Source organism: Myxocyprinus asiaticus, chromosome 1, assembly GCF_019703515.2.
Source record: "Myxocyprinus asiaticus isolate MX2 ecotype Aquarium Trade chromosome 1, UBuf_Myxa_2, whole genome shotgun sequence".
NCBI lineage: Eukaryota > Metazoa > Chordata > Actinopteri > Cypriniformes > Catostomidae > Myxocyprinus > Myxocyprinus asiaticus.
The window spans coordinates 28,097,121-28,117,148 of record NC_059344.1 but is presented as its reverse complement, the minus strand read 5'-3'; the positions used below and the strand labels follow the sequence as shown (position 1 = coordinate 28,117,148).

Here is a 20,028-nt window from a genome sequence, read left to right as displayed (position 1 = left end):
CCTTCAGATGGCATAATGTGAATGCACTGCAGTGGTGATAATGCCTGCTTAACAAACACATTCTGTCTGAACCAAAAAACATGTTCAGACTAACACATAAAAATCATACAGTTCACTGCCCAGTACAATGTACAGCTGCTACAGCTTTCAAGTACAAAATATACATAAATGCTTTATGCATGATACAGATAATCACTGTTAAAACTGCGACATAAGCTCCAGTTTACAATAAAATTACACATCTTTTCTGGAATCTGGGAGCTTTTGAGTAAACAGGACAAAAAGCAAATCGTTTGCCCAGTACATTTGCTTTATGTGTGTATGTGTGTGTGTGTGTGTGTGTGTGTGTGTGTGTGTGTGTCCGCACGCTCTTTTATGTGGTTAAACAATGTTTTTTTAAGCGTCTGACTTATTTCAGAACATGTTTTGTCAGGAACGTCTTTTTAAAGATGCCTTTCCGTTTGTGTGTTATTCCTGATTGCGGTTGTTATCTCTCCGCTTCTGGGCACTGCCCACCCGGAGACATCGTTCATGGATGAGTCATGTCCTCATTGCGATAACATGACCATGGCAACGTTGTGGACGCGGCTTGCTTTCGTAAGACCGCCGGCTCGTCTCAGCGCGAGTTCGAGTTCTCGTTCGGAGCTCCGGAAGACGATGAGTTATCAAGCGCAGCATCTAGAGTGGGCTCGTCCAGTCTGACGCAGAGGCTTCGGCTGGGCTTCCTTTTTCGAGAACGGTCGCCCAGTCTCACGCCGACGCGGAAATGACGGACATGCTTTCCCGGGCGGCCGCGAGCGTCGGGCTAGAGTGGAACCCTCCACTCTCCCCTGAACCCTCGCGGCTCTACGATTGGTTCCTGGGCTTCCGTTCCTTTCTTCCCGGAAGTGCATGAGGAGCTGACAAGATCGTGGGAGGCACCTTTTATTGCCCGGTCCTGGTCTTTCAGCTCCCCCGCTCTCACTACCCTCGATGGTGGAGCGGCCAGGGGGTATTCGGTGATCCCCAAGGTGGATAAGGCACTCGCGGTGCGCTTGTGTCCGCAGAGCGCCGCCACCTGGCACGGGCACCCGAAGCTCCCATCCAGGGCCTGTAGGTTTACGTCATCCCTGACGACTTTAGCCTGCGATGCCGCTGAACAAGCCGTCTCCGCCCTGCACGCCATGACTCTCCTGCAAGTACACCAAGCCAAGGCGCTAAAATAACTGCACGAGGGTAGTTCTGACCCGGGATTGATGCAGGAACAGCTGTCGGCGACCGACCTCGCTCTCCGGGCAATGAAGGTCACGGCGCGGTCTCTCAGGCAGGCGATGACCACCTTTGGCTCAACTTGGTCGAGATGGGAGATGCGGACAAGGCACGGTTCCTTGACGCCCCCATTTCCCAGGTTGGCCTGTTTGGCGACACCGTCGAGGACTTTGCCCAGCAGTTCTTAGCAGTGAAGAAGCAGATGGAGGCCTTGGCCCTCCTGGGCCCTGGCCTGGCGCCTCTTTGGCAGACATCTGCAGAGCAGTGGGCTGGGCAACACCCAACACCTTTGCGAGGTTCTACAATCTCCGGGTTGAGCCAGTCTCATCCCGTGTATTGGCAGGCACGAGCAGGTAAGTTCCGGGACAGCTGGCCGGATGTACCACTTGCGCATAGCACCTTTCCCCTCCCTTGAGGTGAAGATGTGCGCTCTTGACTCCCAGTCATGTTCACAGACTGTGATCCCTGGATGACTTTCCTCCTTAGCCCTCTGGCAGTTGAGTTTGCGGAGAAACTCGCTGACCGGCCCAGTACATGCGCTAATGAGCCATGTTCTGTAGCCTCGGCTGGGCTAGACTGTTCCTATAGTTGGGCAGTCGACTTGCTCCTGATGGACCGTTCGACGGTCATAAGAGCATTGGGGGAGGTTACGTGACGGCCTGGTGTGCTGGCTACGAGGCACACAGCGGTCTGCCCGTCACACACCACCAGTTCACATAACACAGGTCAGATAGTTGTGGCGTTTTTTATAGGGACCCCTAGTGTCACTACATCGACACAATGTCGAGTGAGTGACAGATAGGGAATGTCATGGTTACTTTCGTAACCTCCGTACTCTGATGGAGGGAACGAGACGTTGTGTCCCTCTTGCCACAACACTGAACTACCCGCTGAAATGGCTGGGACCTGGTCTCAGCTCCTCAGCACAAAACCTGAATGAGTGGTTGCATACCAGCTCCTTTTATACCCGAATGTCCAGGGAATGAAAATTTCACTTGCCAATTCTCATTGGCCTTTTTAAAAAAAAAGCATCAAAAGGTGTTTGGGGCTCCCAAGAGTGACCCCCAGTGTCACTACATCGACACAACGTCTCGTTCCCTCCATCAGGGAACAGAGGTTACGAAAGTAACCATGCCGTTTTCATTCCCGACAAAAATTAAATATGGTGCTTCTCTACTGTACTTTGTTCCTTTTGTCAGTGGAAGAGGCAAATAAACACAGATCACCAATTCCCCATCAGTCAAAACAAGGGCAAAAGAGTGAATGTATTACTTTTATTCATGCAGACATTGGTATGTCTAGAGAGAAAGTAATTATTTGCTTAATGTAAGCTTAGTATCTTTTCATAGAGTGGTTGGTTGAAGATGGTGCAGTCCAGTTACCAGAAACAGAGGGTGTATGTATGCATAAACTCAGTGAACTAATGTTGATTTTTGCACTTGTCTTAACTGATGGGGAATCGGTGTTCTGTGTTTATGTGCCTCTTCCATTGACAAAAGGAACAAAGTACAGTAGAGAAGCACCATATTTTATTTTTGTGGTCAATGAGGTCAAATGCAGTTTTGAGGGTCAGCATGTCATAGCTGTTTTGTTTTTATTCATTCATCTCTCCCTCCATTCTACCCATATTCTAACTTCCTTGCTATGTGAATGTGAAGGATTATCATTTATTCTGCTCAGATGAAATTTGCAATGGTGTATCAGTTGGTTCATGAATTGTAAGGTTTGTGCTGGTTTGCAAGGCCATTGTCACTGAACTGAAAAGGCATGCGAGTTTAGATGTAGTGTAACAAAGAGAGAGAGAGAGAGAGAGAGAGAGAGAGCCATGTCCATGTATAAGCCTTTGTGATTGCTTGCTACTTGTGCTTTGGTGTAACTTTAATTCTCATACATAGCTTCTATGGTCTAATTATTATTATTATTATTATTTTAATTTACATTTGTGCATTTGTTAATATTAGCTAATGTTATTTGATAAAAATACAATTGTTCAATTTTATTTCATGTTAGATCATAATGCATAACAAATGTATTAGCATATGTTTTAATTAACTAAGATTAATAAATGCTCAATAAGTAGTTCATTTTTAGTTCATGTTAACTAATGTTGTTAACTAATGTTGTTAACAAATGGAACCTTATTGTAAAGTGTTACCAGCGACTTACAGTGCATTGTGTATACTGTACATTTTTATAAGTCTGTGTGTTCCCTGCAAATAAACTGGAAATCAGACACATAAATTAACATTATATGTTTAATTATGCCAGGTGTACATTAGCAGAATGGCCATTTGATCTTCAACATTTTAAATGTAGGAATTAATCTCCTATTTCATTTATGAGAGAGTAGAAAGTAAAAAATAAAACATTTAAGGAGAGGTGCCATGAACTGAAATGACTGACAGGATTAAATAAAAAAGCAAGAATAAAATATTACAAAATATAATTGGAACTGTTGGAACAGTACAAACAATAACTAGGAAATACAATTGCTATCAATTTATTCTTAAAGTGGCAAAAAATACATGACTAAACAATAAGTTTAAAAAAACATACTTTGTACTGTAACAAACATAATAAAAAAAAATCAATAGTGCGAACAATAGCTAAAATAATTGCATCTGATGCATTAAAATATTGTAGTAACCTTCATTTAACTAAACTAAGTCAGAAATGTGAAAAAGCCTGCAGTATACTGAACACAATACCATTTTGAATAATACTGCTGAAATTCTTTTGTTGAAAGTTTTGACACACTGTAGCATAAATACAAAATTATTTCTTCTCAAGCTGATCAACTGATCATTTCAAGTTTATTATTAGCATGCCATGCAACTTTTGTCCTGTTACCTCATGCGTGTTACCTTATCAGCAGTTATGCATGCAGTTAAATGCCCATTAATCTGTTATGTTGATTAATTCCCACTTAACATATACTGACAATGATGCCTGCTAATGTTTGTGAAAACAGAGTGGAAAGTAAAGTACCCATCCTTCATTTTAACTACAGAAAAGCATGTGTCTGCTTATAGCAAGTTCCAGAAGCACCTATATGGTCGTCAGGTTGATGCTATGTGCATGTTACCATGATAGAATGAAAAGAAAGAAAGAAAGAAAGAGAATATACAGTAGTTACTATCCTAGTCCTATCCTTCAACTCTCACTACATAACCTGCATAGTGTGTTAATGAAAATCTGCTAATTTGAGAAACCAGTCTAAAATCAGGATTATCTCTATATAAATTCCAGAGGTAATAATTTGGTGGATATATTAGCACCTAATCTTCTTCTGGCTGTTGTGTAACACTTGTCAATGTAAAATACTGATGGTCTAAGAAAGCAGTGGATGTTTTCCATAAGCTACAAAAAAACAAACAAAAAACAAACAAACAGACTTCACACAAAAGGTAAATTTCTCAGCTCCATGTTCACGGAAAACAAATGACCATTTCTAATGAATATGGGTTTTCTACACTAGTGCTCTTTTATCTATGAACAGTCTTCATGTGCTATCCCTCTACTTTGATTGTTCTCCATTTTTCTAAGCCAAAAAATTCTGATTGTTGTGCCCCTGTTATGAAACTGAAAAACAGCTCAAATAAGGGATAATTAACCCTAGCCATATTTCATAGCTGCTCAATATCAGTTTAAAAATGAATGTAATTGGCAAAAGGGACTCTCCATGCTTTCATTCAAATACTAAATAGTTACAAAAAGAAGGACTAGTAAAGAACAGACATTGCAAAGAGTACTGCTCTCTGGTCAGTGACAGAGTAAAAGAGATTCTAGAGGAAAAGACAGACAAGGACACATGATCAGCAATAACAGCGCTTCTTGTCTGAGGTCTACGGTGAAGGAAAAGATACCATACTTTCCCTCTCTTTTTAGTTTACAGTGTTCAATTCGTATTTATCTTTGACACTGTTGTCATCCTCTGGGTTCTTCTCTGGCTCAGGTTGGTGCAGCTCAATCATCAGGAAGTAGATCACCGCTCCGACCACACCTCCCACCATTGGCCCGACAACTGGAACCCACCACCAGCCATGTCCAGCACTGAGGACACAGTCACAGGTTAGAACAGAGCACACACTCTCACAGGTTAATTTAGACTGCACACCCTTAAAGGGATAGTTCACCCAAAATCGAAAATTCTGTTATCATTCACTCACCCTGATGTTGTTCCAAAATAGGGTTGGGAACCAAGAACCGGTTCTCATTCAGAATCGGTTCCATTTTAAAGAAAAATTTCGGAACCAAAAGATTTTTTATGACTTTCGGTTCCGTTAACGGTTCTCAAACAAGCATTCTTCCGCCTATGCAGACAGAATACCGTACTAAGCCCACATTCACACTAACGTCGCTTGCAAAAGTTTTGTTCTCAGTGGAGGTTCACGAGTTTGTATGTCCACCTAGCCCTGGAAGTGGAAATGGTTCATAGATTGTTAAGGGTAAACAAATTTGGCTTGCTGTCTGTAAAAGAGGGGCTTTAGCATGAGGGGCTTGAAAATGCGGCCTGGCTTGAGCTCTAAGTTAACCCCCACCCCCCAGGCTTCTTAACTGAAGTTAGTTAAGATAAATTATGAAGGAGAAGTTGGGGTGGTGGAGGGATACCAGAAGAATTGTCACAGGAGTGAGGTAAGCAGCTGCTTATATGCGCTTGCATTGTGATTGTTAATGTGGCAAAATCAATGCATTTTCAAACTAAAAAATATTTGTGTCGATGTGGCCTAAAATACTCTGTCAATGTTTAAATCATTTTATAGTTGGCTTTATTTATAAAACATCTGACTCTGTAGATGTTGACGTGGTGGTACAGGATAAGGACTATGTGTATGATATTATATCCTTTAAAGACTCAAGAACAATGCTGGTGCAAAAAAACATAAGTCACCCCAGAAGTGAACAGACCCAATACAGACATTCTTCTCCATCTAAACAGACCAGACTGCAAATTATAACAACCCTTTATTGCACTCATCTCTTTGATTTTTCAATGTTTTTCCAGCATATATACTTGTAACAATTAGGCACAATAGCAGTAGTGTATTATTTAAACAAGCAGTCATGTCCTTCACATTTTAATGTTGATACTGAGAATTTGTGTTCATTTTATCTTACTTCCAAGGGATTATATAACATAGAATTATGTAATGTATCACAAATTATTAGTTATTTAAACCTGGCGTATGTCAGATTGTGTTCGCCTAGGGACATGCAGCATACTGTATGCATGAATGAATCAAAGGCTTCAGTGTTTTGGAGAGCTTCCACTGCTGAACACACAACAGTATTCCATTATGTTTTATATTCCCAGTATTACGAACGTCAGGGAGGTCTATTGTTAACTTCTTCATCACTCTTGTTATGTTCAGTGTTAAACTGCACACAAACTCTGACTCCTCTTGCTCTTAAACAGCAGCAAAATAATTTCTCTGACAGTGACCTAGATGATCGTGATCTAGAGAAGCTAAAAGCAGGGTTCTTCTAGATGATAACTGTTTTTCATCTTGTGCCAACAGTTATGCCTTTCTCAATATTAATGTGAGGAGAATTCGGGCCAGCTCACGTAAATTTTTAAAATTGCTCCGATATGCAGAAGATACAAAAGTGCATTGAAAAATTCATTTGTTCTGTCAAAAGAATGGTGATAGGCCTTTGCACTTTAAGTTTATTTGGAGTTTCAGAAAGTACATTGGTGGGTGTGCATGCCTCTGTTTCTCACATGAGACAAACTAACACTTCCAGCTTAGCTTTGTTGTGATGTTGCACACACCCAAAGACAAACCTCCTTGTCACAGCATAAGGAAGAAGCAGGGTAACTCCCTTTACTAGTCATGTATTTATCCAGGTTAAGAATGTAATTTATGCTAAAAATCAAAATATCTTAAAAATGATTTATGAATAAAGCATCCCATGTGCTTAAGAGAACAAAACCGTCACTTCTGGGGAAATTATAATAAATTCCTAATTGCGTTTTAGAACCCGCAGACCAAATGCTATGAAAAATGTAATGTTTGCTAGTGCTTAGCAGCAGATGTCTTATGTCTGGGAGCGAAAGCTTGTCAGTCAGTTCTGGGAGGTAATAGTTCCCAATCATTTTGATGACATTGGCATTTCAGAATAACCAGAGCAACATTTGACATGCTAAGTGATGATATTGATGATATTCTCTAAACTAATTATGTATTCACATGGCTTGTAGAAGCAAAGCCAGGTGACTTTTTTATGTGCATCTACAGTATATTCCAATATAAATTCTAAAGAAGTTTTTTTCGGTAAATGTGTTTCCACCTTAGTTTGTGCGTTTCTAGTTTATGCCTTCTTATTGAATAAAAAAATGACCCACCTCAAGTTTTTTATGTGCATTTTGGAATTTTATTTACATATTTTATGCAATATCCCAAAATTCACAAAAAAATATGTGGATGAAAACCCAACTAATATCTCATGATTTTTATATATATATATATATATACATTTAGAGTCATTGGGGATCATCATGGAGATGTTACAATTTTTGTTTAGTATGTCTGTTGAGCACTTATCCTTCATTTTATGTTTGCCACTTTTTTGATAATTGATCAGATAGAAAAGACCAGAAATGATGGGGGAACGGAAAATGACACAAGCCAGATTTGAAGTCACGTTGTCTACATGAGCGCTGCAGCCAAAGTCTGTTTTAAGGCAAGTCAGTCCTCTCAGCAGCCATCTTGTGAACAGCTATTTACTGTGTACAGAAACAACATAAAAGTACAGTTTCTGTCTGAGAAAGAGTGAATTCTCCAAAACAGATGATCGAATTACAATCAAATATTTCAAATCATCAGTAAAATCTGACAGCAGTGGTATGACAAATTGTGCTTCTTCAACTCAGATCATGCTAAAAACATGATTTTTCAGGCTGGTGCAGGTGAACTGACAGGTGATGTCTGTATCTAAAAGGTAATTGGCTCTTTTACCTGTAATGCAGGACTTTGTTTTCTACACCCGCCATATTGGGCTTTCCAATTTCTCTTATTCATTTTAATACAAGCACTCTGTCTCGGGCTAAACTGTCTCTGCTACAGCTCAGTGTGTCAAGGCACATGCACTAACCACTAGCCCACATCTCTGACAACTTTAACAAGATCATTGTACCTTCCTCTTTCTGTCATCAAAAAGGAGTGCTTTAGGGCTTAATGAGTTAAGCATTTTTAATCATAAAATTTTTAGATTTGCATTAAATCATGTAGAACCTGAACACTGTACCTGTACCTGAACACTTCTATTCCCCATCCGGCAATAGCTGTGAAAAGCCTTGGTCCCAAGTCTCTGGCAGGGTTGATGGGATAGCCACAGTTCAGCGACATGGAGACTCCAATAGCCAGGATGCTCAGGCCAACAAGCAGAGGCTCCATTCCTTTAGGTGCCCCAATATTTTTCTTATCTACAATGGCTAAAATGCAGAGGACCAGGGCCCCAGTGCCAATCACCTGTGTAAATAGAGACTAATGATTAGCACAAGCACAACATTCTTTCTTTGTACGTATGTACACTTCCTCATGCTTCCTCGTGCACAGAGCACGTGTACAGTGGCTTTGCACTTGCGTCAAGCGCAAGGAAGGGTAATTGAGCATCAAATCATGATTGCACCGAGGAGACTGTAGATGTAAATATTTGTATTAAAACAGGACTTATATTTTGGTCTGTTCTCACCCAAAACCCCAAATCATATTTCATCAGAAGACATAGATTAAACCACTAGAGTCGTATGGATTACCTTTATGCTACCTTTATGTCCTTTTAGAAGCTTGAAAGTTTGAACCCCTTTGACTTGCATTGTACAAATATATTCACATCATATCTCCATTTAAATATCTTCATTTGTGTGAGTTTGAGATGGCAAAAGGGTGAGTGAATGATAAGAGAATTAAAATTTTTTGGTGAACTATCCCTTTGAAGTTCTTTAATTTGACAGTGTCTTAAAAACATTCGTCAAGCACGTTTACATAGAAAAACAAATGAAAAACAGCACAGCGTTTGTTGTGTCCAGTCCCTTAGAGGAACACTAGTCTCAGGGCTATAAACATGTGCTCACACTTTCTGGATGGAGAAATTATAGGCCTAAAGTTTTAAAAGAGCTTTAACAGTGGAGCACTATTTCATTTCAAATGTAAAAGCACCATTGAGATCATCTGATCATATGGTAATCCCATATTTAGATTAACGAAGGACTGGGCTTCTCTCACCTGATCAATGAATCCATTAAGCAATGAGAGATCTTCTCGTGGATATGAGGCAAATATACCTGCTGTGGCATTTGTACCAGTTACAGTCAGAGCTCCATCAGCAAAATTAGCAAAGGCACCTATGGACAAAAGACTCTTTTTTTCTGGTTGTTTATATTATGCAATAAACCTTGAAAACATTTAACATTGATTGCAGGGAGGTCAGGGTTTGTACTTCAACTCGTATGTGTGTGTGTGTGTGTGTGTGTGTGTGTGTGTGTGTGTGTGTGTGTGTGTGTGTGTGTGTGTGTGTGTGTGACTAATGTAGGTAAGTACAAGTGAGTTCAGTATTACAGAGGGGAATCAGAATTTAATCCACTTGATTAGAGGTTAAGCAGCTATCACTTATCTTTATTTTCCCAAAGGCACAGAGGTGGGTAGTAACATGCTCATTTACTTTTACTTGAGTACATATTTGGAGAAAATGCACTTTTAAGAGTAGGTTTAATAGTGAGTAATTTTTACTCTTAAGTAAATTTCTAATAAAAAAAAATTACTTTTACTTTGTTAAAATGGACGACATTCCTTTCGTTACATTATTGGTTTTAATTAAATAAGTTTTAATAAATGTGTAATTTATTGAGAGATTTTTGAATGAGACTTTTACGACAGCTGAACTTTACAGCTGCGCTCTGTCACTCGAGTCGAGTTCACCACAGACTGCTGCAGCAAGTGCTCAAAACAAACACTTTCTTTCTTCACGCAATGCCTTCATTTTACACCAAGCGGATATTTCAAGATTATCATTGCAGCTCCAACTTAAGAAAACTCATTGCGGTGAGTTTTGGCGATTGTGATAACGTGAGCTTGTCTGAGTTGTGTTGTGGTGATGGTCATTTTCAGGGTGATTTTGTAACTATGGGCTCTTGACCTCAGTTTCTAACTCTTAAGTATACATTTTTATATCTGTGCTGAAATATATCAGTGCCTACTGTATAATTCTGCAATAATTGTAAATGTCCAAATACAGAGATAAGGTGCAGTACTCTTACTGTACAGAACTAATGATCTAAATTCTTTCTACACTGAAAATTCTGTAACTGCACTGAAATAAGAGTCCATACAGGACTTTAAAAAGATGTAAAACAGCAGAGGTAGCCATTAATAAAGCATGCTCGATGCAGTTCAATTCAACATTGCTATGGGAAAAGTACTTTCCTCGACGACCTAATTGAAACCCTTGTACAATAATGGCAATCTTCTGATTGGCAATGATATTTGAGCCCCGCCCCTTTAGGCACGCATCAGGCGTATATAAGCGGGTGCTTAAGCATCATTACTTCAGATTTTCTTCCTTGACGACTACGAGAACTCAACTTTGTGTAGGAAACCCTCTACTGCTTTGCCGTCGAGATACACAATTCAGCGGATGACTGTTCTCTGCGAGATGCTAACAGGACGACTCGTCACCTGTGCTCCTAGCACCTGCTGTGAGAATTCTTACTGCTTCCCTGTGTGTTCCCGTGAAGTTTTCTCCACCTCGCCATCGAAGATGCTCTTGATGAATGGGTTTTTTGCTTCAAACGCTCGTCATTGAACTACATGGCACTCCACAAAGCTCCGGCTGGAGATACTGTATCCTTATATATATATATATATATATATATATATATATATATATATATATATATATACAGGTGCATCTCAATAAATTAGAATGTCGTGGAAAAGTTCATTTATTTCAGTAATTCAACTCAAATTGTGAAACTCGTGTACTAAATAAATTCAATGCACACAGACTGAAGTAGTTTAAGTCTTTGGTTCTTTTAATTGTGATGATTTTGGCTCACATTTAACAAAAACCCACCAATTCACTATCTCAAAAAATTAGAATATGGTGACATGCCAATCAGCTAATCAACTCAAAACACCTGCAAAGGTTTCCTGAGCCTTCAAAATGGTCTCTCAGTTTGGTTCACTAGGCTACACAATCATGGGGAAGACTGCTGATCTGACAGTTGTCCAGAAGACAATCATTGACACCCTTCACAAGGAGGGTAAGCCACAAACATTCATTGCCAAAGAAGCTGGCTGTTCACAGAGTGCTGTATCCAAGCATGTTAACAAAGTTGAGTGGAAGGAAAAAGTGTGGAAGAAAAAGATGCACAACCAACCGAGAGAACCGCAGCCTGTCAAGCAAAATCGATTCAAGAATTTGGGTGAACTTCACAAGGAATGGACTGAGGCTGGGGTCAAGGCATCAAGAGCCACCACACACAGACATGTCAAGGAATTTGGCTACAGTTGTCGTATTCCTCTTGTTAAGCCACTCCTGAACCACAGACAACATCAGAGGCGTCTTACCTGGGCTAAGGAGAAGAAGAACTGGACTGTTGCCCAGTGGTCCAAAGTCCTCTTTTCAGATGAGAGCAAGTTTTGTATTTCATTTGGAAACCAAGGTCCTAGAGTCTGGAGGAAGGGTGGAGAAGCTCATAGCCCAAGTTGCTTGAAGTCCAGTGTTAAGTTTCCACAGTCTGTGATGATTTGGGGTGCAATGTCATCTGCTGGTGTTGGTCCATTGTGTTTTTGAAAACCAAAGTCACTGCACCCGTTTACCAAGAAATGTTGGAGCACTTCATGCTTCCTTCTGCTGACCAGCTTTTTAAAGATGCTGATTTCATTTTCCAGCAGGATTTGGCACCTGCCCACACTGCCAAAAGCACCAAAAGTTGGTTAAATGACCATGGTGTTGGTGTGCTTGACTGGCCAGCAAACTCACCAGACCTGAACCCCATAGAGAATCTATGGTGTATTGTCAAGAGGAAAATGAGAAACAAGAGACCAAAAAATGCAGATGAGCTGAAGGCCACTGTCAAAGAAACCTGGGCTTCCATACCACCTCAGCAGTGCCACAAACTGATCACCTCCATGCCACGCCGAATTGAGGCAGTAATTAAAGCAAAAGGAGCCCCTACTAAGTATTGAGTACATATACAGTAAATTAACATACTTTCCAGAAGGCCAACTATTCACTAAAAATGTTTTTTTTTATTGGTCTTATGATGTATTCTAATTTTTTGAGATTTGGTGGGTTTTTGTTAAATGTGAGCCAAAATCATCACAATTAAAAGAACCAAAGACTTAAACTACTTCAGTCTGTGTGCACTGAATTTATTTAATACACGAGTTTCACAATTTGAGTTGAATTACTGAAATAAATGAACTTTTCCACGACATTCTAATTTATTGAGATGCACCTGTATATATATACACTGGTGGCCAAATGTTTGGAATAATGTACAGATTTTGCTGTTTCGGAAGGAAATTGGTACTTTAATTCACCAAAGAGGCATTCAACTGAAAGTATAGTCAGGACATTACTGATGTAAAAAACAGCACCATCACTATTTGAAAAAAGTAATTTTTGATAAAATCTAGACAGGCCCCATTTCCAGCAGCCATCACTCCAACACCTTATCCTTGAGTAATCATGCTCAATTGCTAATTTGGTACTAGAAAATCACTTACTCACATACCAAACGCAGTTGAAAGCTATTTGGTTTGTTAAATGAAGCTTAACATTGTTGTGAAGAGGTTCGTTGGGTGGGAAAGGAGGAAACGGGACACGTAGGATTTTAACTCAAAGGTAAGACTTTTAATTAAACAAACTCAAAAATGGCTTTTCAGCACAATACTCATTAGATCACAGTCATAACTCAATTCAATCTCTTTTTGTCTGGTAGCTCTCTCTCTTGGTCTCTGGCATCATCGCTCTTTATCGCTCTCCCCAGTGCTTACTGCAATTAGAAACAGGTGTTAGTCATTATCGGGCTCAGGTGTATGCACCCTTACTGCTTTCTCTCTCTCTGGACGAATGCTCGACCACGCCCCCACTGCCACATATCCCCACCGCCTGACTCCGGTCTGTCTACCACTCCCCCTCATTTCTGGAAAGGAAGTCCGCAACAGCCATCTGCGCTCCCGGTCTGTGGACCACCTCAAACTTAAACGGCTGAAGAACCAGATACCACTGGTCGTGTTAATATCTTTCATGCAGTGGAGCCATTGGAGTGGGGCGTGATCCGAACAGAGGGTGAAGGCCCGCCCCAGCAGGTAGTAGCGGAGATTGAGGACTGCCCACTTGATGGCAAGACACTCCTTCTCAATGGTGCTGTTCTTAGTCTCCCTCAGTGAGAGCTTGCGACTAATGTACAGCACCGGGCACTCCTCCCCCACCACCACCTGCAAGAGCATCACCCCCAGCCCGCTGTCTGAAGCATCTGTCTGTTAAATGAAAGGGAGAGAGAAATTGGGTGAATGTCAAAGCGGCCCAACACAAAGTGCGGCTTTCACCTGTGTAAATGCCTGTTGACACTGCTTTGTCCACTGGACCAGATCTGGAGCTCCCTTTTTAGTGAGATCAGTCAGCGGGCTGGTGACGTCCGAATAATTAGGCACAAACCTTCTATAATAGCCAGCCAGCCCCAGGAATTGTCTCACCCCCTTTTTGGTCTTGGATCTTGGGCAGGTCGCAATCGCTGCAGTTTTATCAATTTGGGGACACACCTGCCCATGGCCCAAGTGGAACCCCAGATACCATACCTCCACCCATCCAATTGCGCACTTCTTAGTGTTTGCCATGAGTCCCACCTGTCGCAGTGACTTCAGAACCACCCACAGATGCTGCATGTGCTGCTGCCAATCATTACTGTATATAATGATGTTATCCAGATAGGCAGCGGCATAAAGCAGAGTGCGGTCTGAGGATTCGGTCCATGAGGCGCTGAAACCTAGCCAGGGCTCCAAACAAACCAAACGGAAGCGTCACAAATTGGTGTAATCCAAACGGTGTGGAGAAGGCCATTTTTTCGTGGGATATTGCTGTTAAGGGGATCTGCCAATAACCCTTTGTCAAATCCAGTGTCGAATAAAAGCGAGCAGTGCCCAACCGATCGAGCAACTCATCAACACGAGGCATTGGTTAGGCATAAAATTTAGACACCGTGTTGACTTTCCTATAATCCACACAGAGCCGTACAGACCCGTCGCCCTTAGGGACTAGAACAACCAGGCTGGACCAATCGCTGTGGGATTCCTCTATTACCCCCATATCAAGCATTGCATCCAATTCTTCCCAAACTATTTTTTTTGTGTTCTTGCAGTCGGCAGGGATGGCTATGTACCACTACTCCCGGCTCAGTCTCGATGTGGTGCTGGATGAGGTTTGTATGGCCCGGCAGAGGAGAAAACATGTCTGCAAATTCTGTTTGCAACTTGGCAACCTCTGTGACTTGATACGGTGAGAGGTGGTTTCCACAAGTGACTGGGGCGATATGATTGGGTTTTGTGTTCACCTCTGGTCTGAGCTCTGCCCTCTCCTGAACTACCATAGCCAACGTCACAGGGACCGCCTCTCTCCACAATTTCAGGAGGTTGAGATGGTATATTTGACGTGCGCCCCCTCTATCGGTTAGTTTCACCTCATAATCGAGATCTCCCACTCGTCGTGTGACCTCAAAGGGCAAGTAATTTGGAACTCGATGTGGGAAGTAATACGAGCACTTTCCCCGAAATTTAATAACGAGAGTCACTACAGTGTAGTTGTGAATATCCCCATGCACACACTTCACCCTCATGCTTTTGTTTGTGCCCAAAGCCTCATGTTGAACCAACATTGGTGGATAGTGGTCTGGTTACAGCCCATATCCAACAAGGCTTGAGGAGCTCTCCCCTTGACACTTACAGGTATTCTGTACACTCCAGCTCGATCGGGGGCAGCCCGTGTGAGAGTGAGGGGGTAAGAGATCGGGGAAAACATAAGAGGGAGGAGAGCCGACAAATGGTCCTCCACCAGTTGGATGGCCTCATCCAGCGATGCCAGGCGGTGGCACTGGACACACTCCGCCGTTCCTTTCGGTAGCCGATGGATCAGCTGCTCCAGCACCACCTGGTTGATCTCTCCTCCTCCAGAAGCTTCTTCAAATTAACCTTGCCTAAGTCATGAATGTGATGCGAAACAGATTCACACGTTACTCATCCTCGCCAGAAATGCCAGGATGGTAGACAAATGTGTTTCTGCTTTGTTATCACAAGAAACAGAAATAAGCTTGATACTTATGATGCGCACATTCACATGTTACTCATCCTTGCGGGGAATGCCAGAATGGTAGACAGATGTGTTTCTGCTTTGTGTTCTCATACGAAACAGAAATGCGCTCGCTGCTCATGACACGCGCATTCACACGTTACTCATTCTCACCGTGAACGCCGAGATGGTAGACAAATGTGTTTCTGCATTGTTCTCAAAAGAAATAGAAATGTGCTCGCTGCTCATGACGTGCACATTCGTGCGTTACTCATCCTCGCCGGGCATGCACGGGATGGTAGACAAATGTGTTTCTTCTTTGTTCTCACAAGAAACAGAAATACGCTCGCTGCTCGTGACGCGCACATTCACACATTACTCATCCTCGCCGGGAAAGCCGGGATGATACACAAATGGGTTTTCTGCTTTGTGTTCTCTCAAGAAACAGAAAAGCACTCGCGAATCATGACGCGTGCATTAACACACGGTTCATCCCAGCCGGGTACGCGGGAATGGTAGACAAATATGTTTTCTGCATTGTGTTCTCACAAGAAACAGGAATGCACTTGTTGCTTGTGTCACGCGCATTCGCACGCAACTCATCCCGGCTGGGTATTGTATTCACATAAACTATGTGGAATGAATCAGAAATGTACTTATCACACCTATTCAAGAAGCACAATTCATACGCTGCTCATTCCCCACTGTAGGTTGTCGGGATGATGCTTAAATTTGTTTCTGTGTCTTCACATCAAGTGATTTCACACAAAGAGAAGGTGCTTGAATGCACGAGACACATGCACATTTACATATTGCTCTTTCCCCGCCTGAGTTTGCCTGGATGATTCACAAATGTCACACCCCACACACAATGATTAACTGCTTCCCTATGGCGAGCGATGCTTTGTCTCCTGTTGTGAGCGAATTGATAAGCCCGCTGTCTTGCTGCATGGATGCATGTTGAGCCCTCACGGGCATGTCAATTTGGATTATAAAAACAATAGAACACTGCTATACAATTCAGTTCGTACACCAACCACCTCACTTCTGCCATCTGTGGTCCCACTACAGGATTACATTCAGAAATTCACAATTTCCTCGTAAAGAACGTAATAGAAACTGTCCCAGACTGCGATGCCACAGCGGGGTTCACAGCTGTTATTTTCTCATTCCAAAGAAAGGCAGCGGGCTCCGCACCATTCTAGATCTGAGACGCTTGAATCGTGCGCCCATTCAAAATGTTAACTCAGAAACAGGTCTTCTCGCACATCTGTCCACAGCACTGGTTGGCGTCAATAGACCTGAAGAACATGTATTTTCATGCATCAATTGCGCAGCATCACAGACAGTTTTTGAGAGTCGCGTTCGAGGGAACTGCATATCAATTCAAAGTCCTTCCTTTCGGTCTGTCTCTGACTCCTCCCCGCACGTTCACAAAATGTATTTGCAACTGAGATTCGTCCTCCACCACCCAGATTGAGGCGAGTCCCTACGCCACCACGAGGACTTAGAGCATATTGGGAATTAGGCATTCCAAAAAGGGGAGAAAATTAAAAAAGAAGACAAATAATCAAAAAAATAACAATTTTTAACATATAAATGTATTATTTTTTTTTTTTTTATAAGTCATGGGTCAAGAAAGTTTCTTATTTTAGGATATAAGAAAGGATATACAATTTTTATTAATAATGGATATTAACTCAACGCATTTATTGCTAAAACTGTGGAGGATGTGGTTATGGGCCGTGATCAGATGACTGTACACACTGTTCCGCGAGTCTACCTAATTACCTGTCATTTCTTGACACTGCTTCAGTTCCCGTTCCATTTTAAACCAACTAGGTTCTGTTTGGCGGTATTGAATGCCCACCTCCGACATTGGAGCTGGCCAATGATAGTGAAGATTTGGGGGTGGCTCCGGATATGGCCAATGGAGTGAACTTTCAAGTATGCTTATACATTATTAAAAATTAAATCACTTGTACTCTCTAATTTTCAAATAAGCTATAGTTTTTGCAATGCAAAAAGAAAACAGTTTTTTTTTTAAAACAAAATGATTAATTAAAAACTGCATCAATGCCTTTTTTTTTTCTTTTTTTTTTTTGGTTTTCTTTTTTTCCCTTCCTGTCATCTATGGCAAGCGTGCCAAATCAAAGGTCATCACGGGCCATCTTTGGCCTGCAGGCCCTAGTTTGGGCACCTTTGAACTAGAGGCATGGCCTCTTCATGGGCATGGACAAATGGTGTGTCCTGACAAGACAAATGTCTGGCAGAAGGCTGGTTTTCGCAAAATACGTTTGTGAGGTTGTACAACTTGGATGTGGCATCTATCACTTCATAAGTCCTCTCTGTTTAGAGCACTTTTTATATATCAAACGGGTATGCCAAAACCCTCTGTTATGGTTAGGCTACCAGTTATAATTAATACAGCCACCAATATGTAAGCTGTGGTTATAATACCCCATCTGAAGTCTCAAGTACTCCCTATAAAATCTATATAGATCTATATAGATTCCCAGGATTTATTAGCCCCCATCTGATATTACCCATGTGGGGTTATTCATTATATATATATATATATATATATATATATATATATATATATATATATATATATAGTATATAGATATAGATATATATATACATATATATATATATATATATATATATATATATATATATATATATATATATATATATATATACTTAAGGCATATGTACAAGTCATTGGCCTGCAGGTCTATGACTCTTTAAACATGTCTGTATATAAGTGTTTTACCACTGGGGGTGTGACGTCACATTGTGCGGCAGGATGGGTTTCTGTTCCCCATAGCAATGTGGAAGTGAACTGAATCGAAAGGTAACATCTCTGGTTACAGGTGTAACCTCGGTTCCCTGAGATAAAGGGAACGAGACACTGCAAAAGCTGGCCGCACAACTACTTCAGTGATTTGAGGAAAGAGTAATGCCCTCTGTCTGTTTGTCAGAAAATCTGAAGTAATGATGCTTGAGCACCTGCTTATATGCCTGATGCGCGCCTAAAGGGGCGGGCTCAAACATCATTGCCAATTAGAAGATTGCTGTTATTGTACAAGGGTTTCAATGACGTCATCAAGGATAGTACTTTCCCCATAGCAGTGACTTATTCCCTTCATCTCTGAGAAATTAGGTTACATGCGTAACCAGAGACGTTTTATTCAGCATTATTCAGCATCAGCATTCTAAACCTGTGTGACTTTCTGTATTTTGTGGAACCTAAAAGATGTTAGACAGAATGTTAGAGACTGACAGTCTCAGTCACCATTTCCTTTTAAAATATGAAGGAAAAAACATGCAGAGTTAATTGTGTTGCATTGAAGAATGAAAGTCATACAGGTGTGTGAATGATGAAAGAATTTACAATAAAAAAAGAATTATTATTATTAAATTATTATTATTACTCTGTAATACATGTTAAATGTGTATTATGTAATGAAATATTGGGGAGTAAACGTCCGTTATGTTACGTAACCAGTAACTAGTTATGTGCTACTTGAGTATTCTTTTAATTGGATACTTTTTTACTCTTACACAAGTCATTATTAACATCATTACTTTTACTTCTACTTGAGTAATTGTAATTGTACAGTACTTTTACTTGAGCCTCAGGTATGAAAGAGTCCTTGGAAGAAATAACATAGAAGTGCCCAGAAAACTTACCATAATACAAACAGAAGACAGCACAAGACCCAGCAAAGGCACCTAAAAATTGGGCTGCCACATAGACAGGGAATTTTTTTATTGGGAGTTTCCCCAGGACAACCATAGCCAGAGAAACAGCTGGATTCACGTGCCCTCCTGCAAAGAGATATGTATGTGACAGCAATTGAGGAACTGCATTGACTCCACTATCTGAACCTAGCCTAGATGCCTTATTGATTTAAAAAAGGCACCATGTCCAAACCTATTTGAGTGGTAGACGTTTGATGACAGGAAGCTGGTTCACTTGCTAGGGTTCCACTTGTGTTTTTTTTTTTTGTTTTTTTTACAGATTGTTCATTCATCTGACACTCATGGTTCACCACTTTCAATCATGTCTGAATCAAAAAGAAGTACAAATGAACTTATGGCTTAAAAACCTAAATAATCTTATTGTAGTTATTGCAAAATTATTTAGTTATATTCTGAATGTATAATTTTTATAAAAATGCATAAAGTTAGGGGCCTGGGTAGCTCAGTATTAAAAGACGCTGGCTACCACCCCTGGAGTTCGCTAGTTCGAATCCCAGGGCGTGCTGAGTGACTCCAGCCAGGCCTCCTAAGCAACAAAATTGGCCCAGTTGCTAGGGAGGGTAGAGTCACATGGGGTAACCTCCTCAGTGAGTTGAACGCGGATGCCGCAGTGGATGGCGTGAAGCCTCCACACGCGCTATGGCTCCGTGGCAACGTGCTCAACAAGCCACATGATAAGATGCGTGGGTTGATGGTCTCAGACACGGAGGCAACTGG

General features: G+C 41.3%; 1 protein-coding gene across 1 annotated transcript in view; it reads right to left on the bottom strand.

The window, feature by feature from the left end:
- Positions 1-3,517: 3,517 nt before the first annotated feature.
- The window catches only part of LOC127447744 (aquaporin-9-like), a 32,770-nt gene continuing 16,259 nt past the window's right edge, over positions 3,518-20,028 (bottom strand). The window contains exons 3-6 of the mRNA XM_051709821.1: positions 19,240-19,377; positions 9,477-9,595; positions 8,503-8,720; positions 3,518-5,301 (exon numbers count right to left, since the gene is read on the bottom strand). Of these exons, the coding sequence (XP_051565781.1) occupies positions 5,133-5,301; positions 8,503-8,720; positions 9,477-9,595; positions 19,240-19,377 (644 nt within the window). The 3' untranslated portion in view covers positions 3,518-5,132. The remainder of the gene's footprint in view (positions 5,302-8,502; positions 8,721-9,476; positions 9,596-19,239; positions 19,378-20,028) is intronic.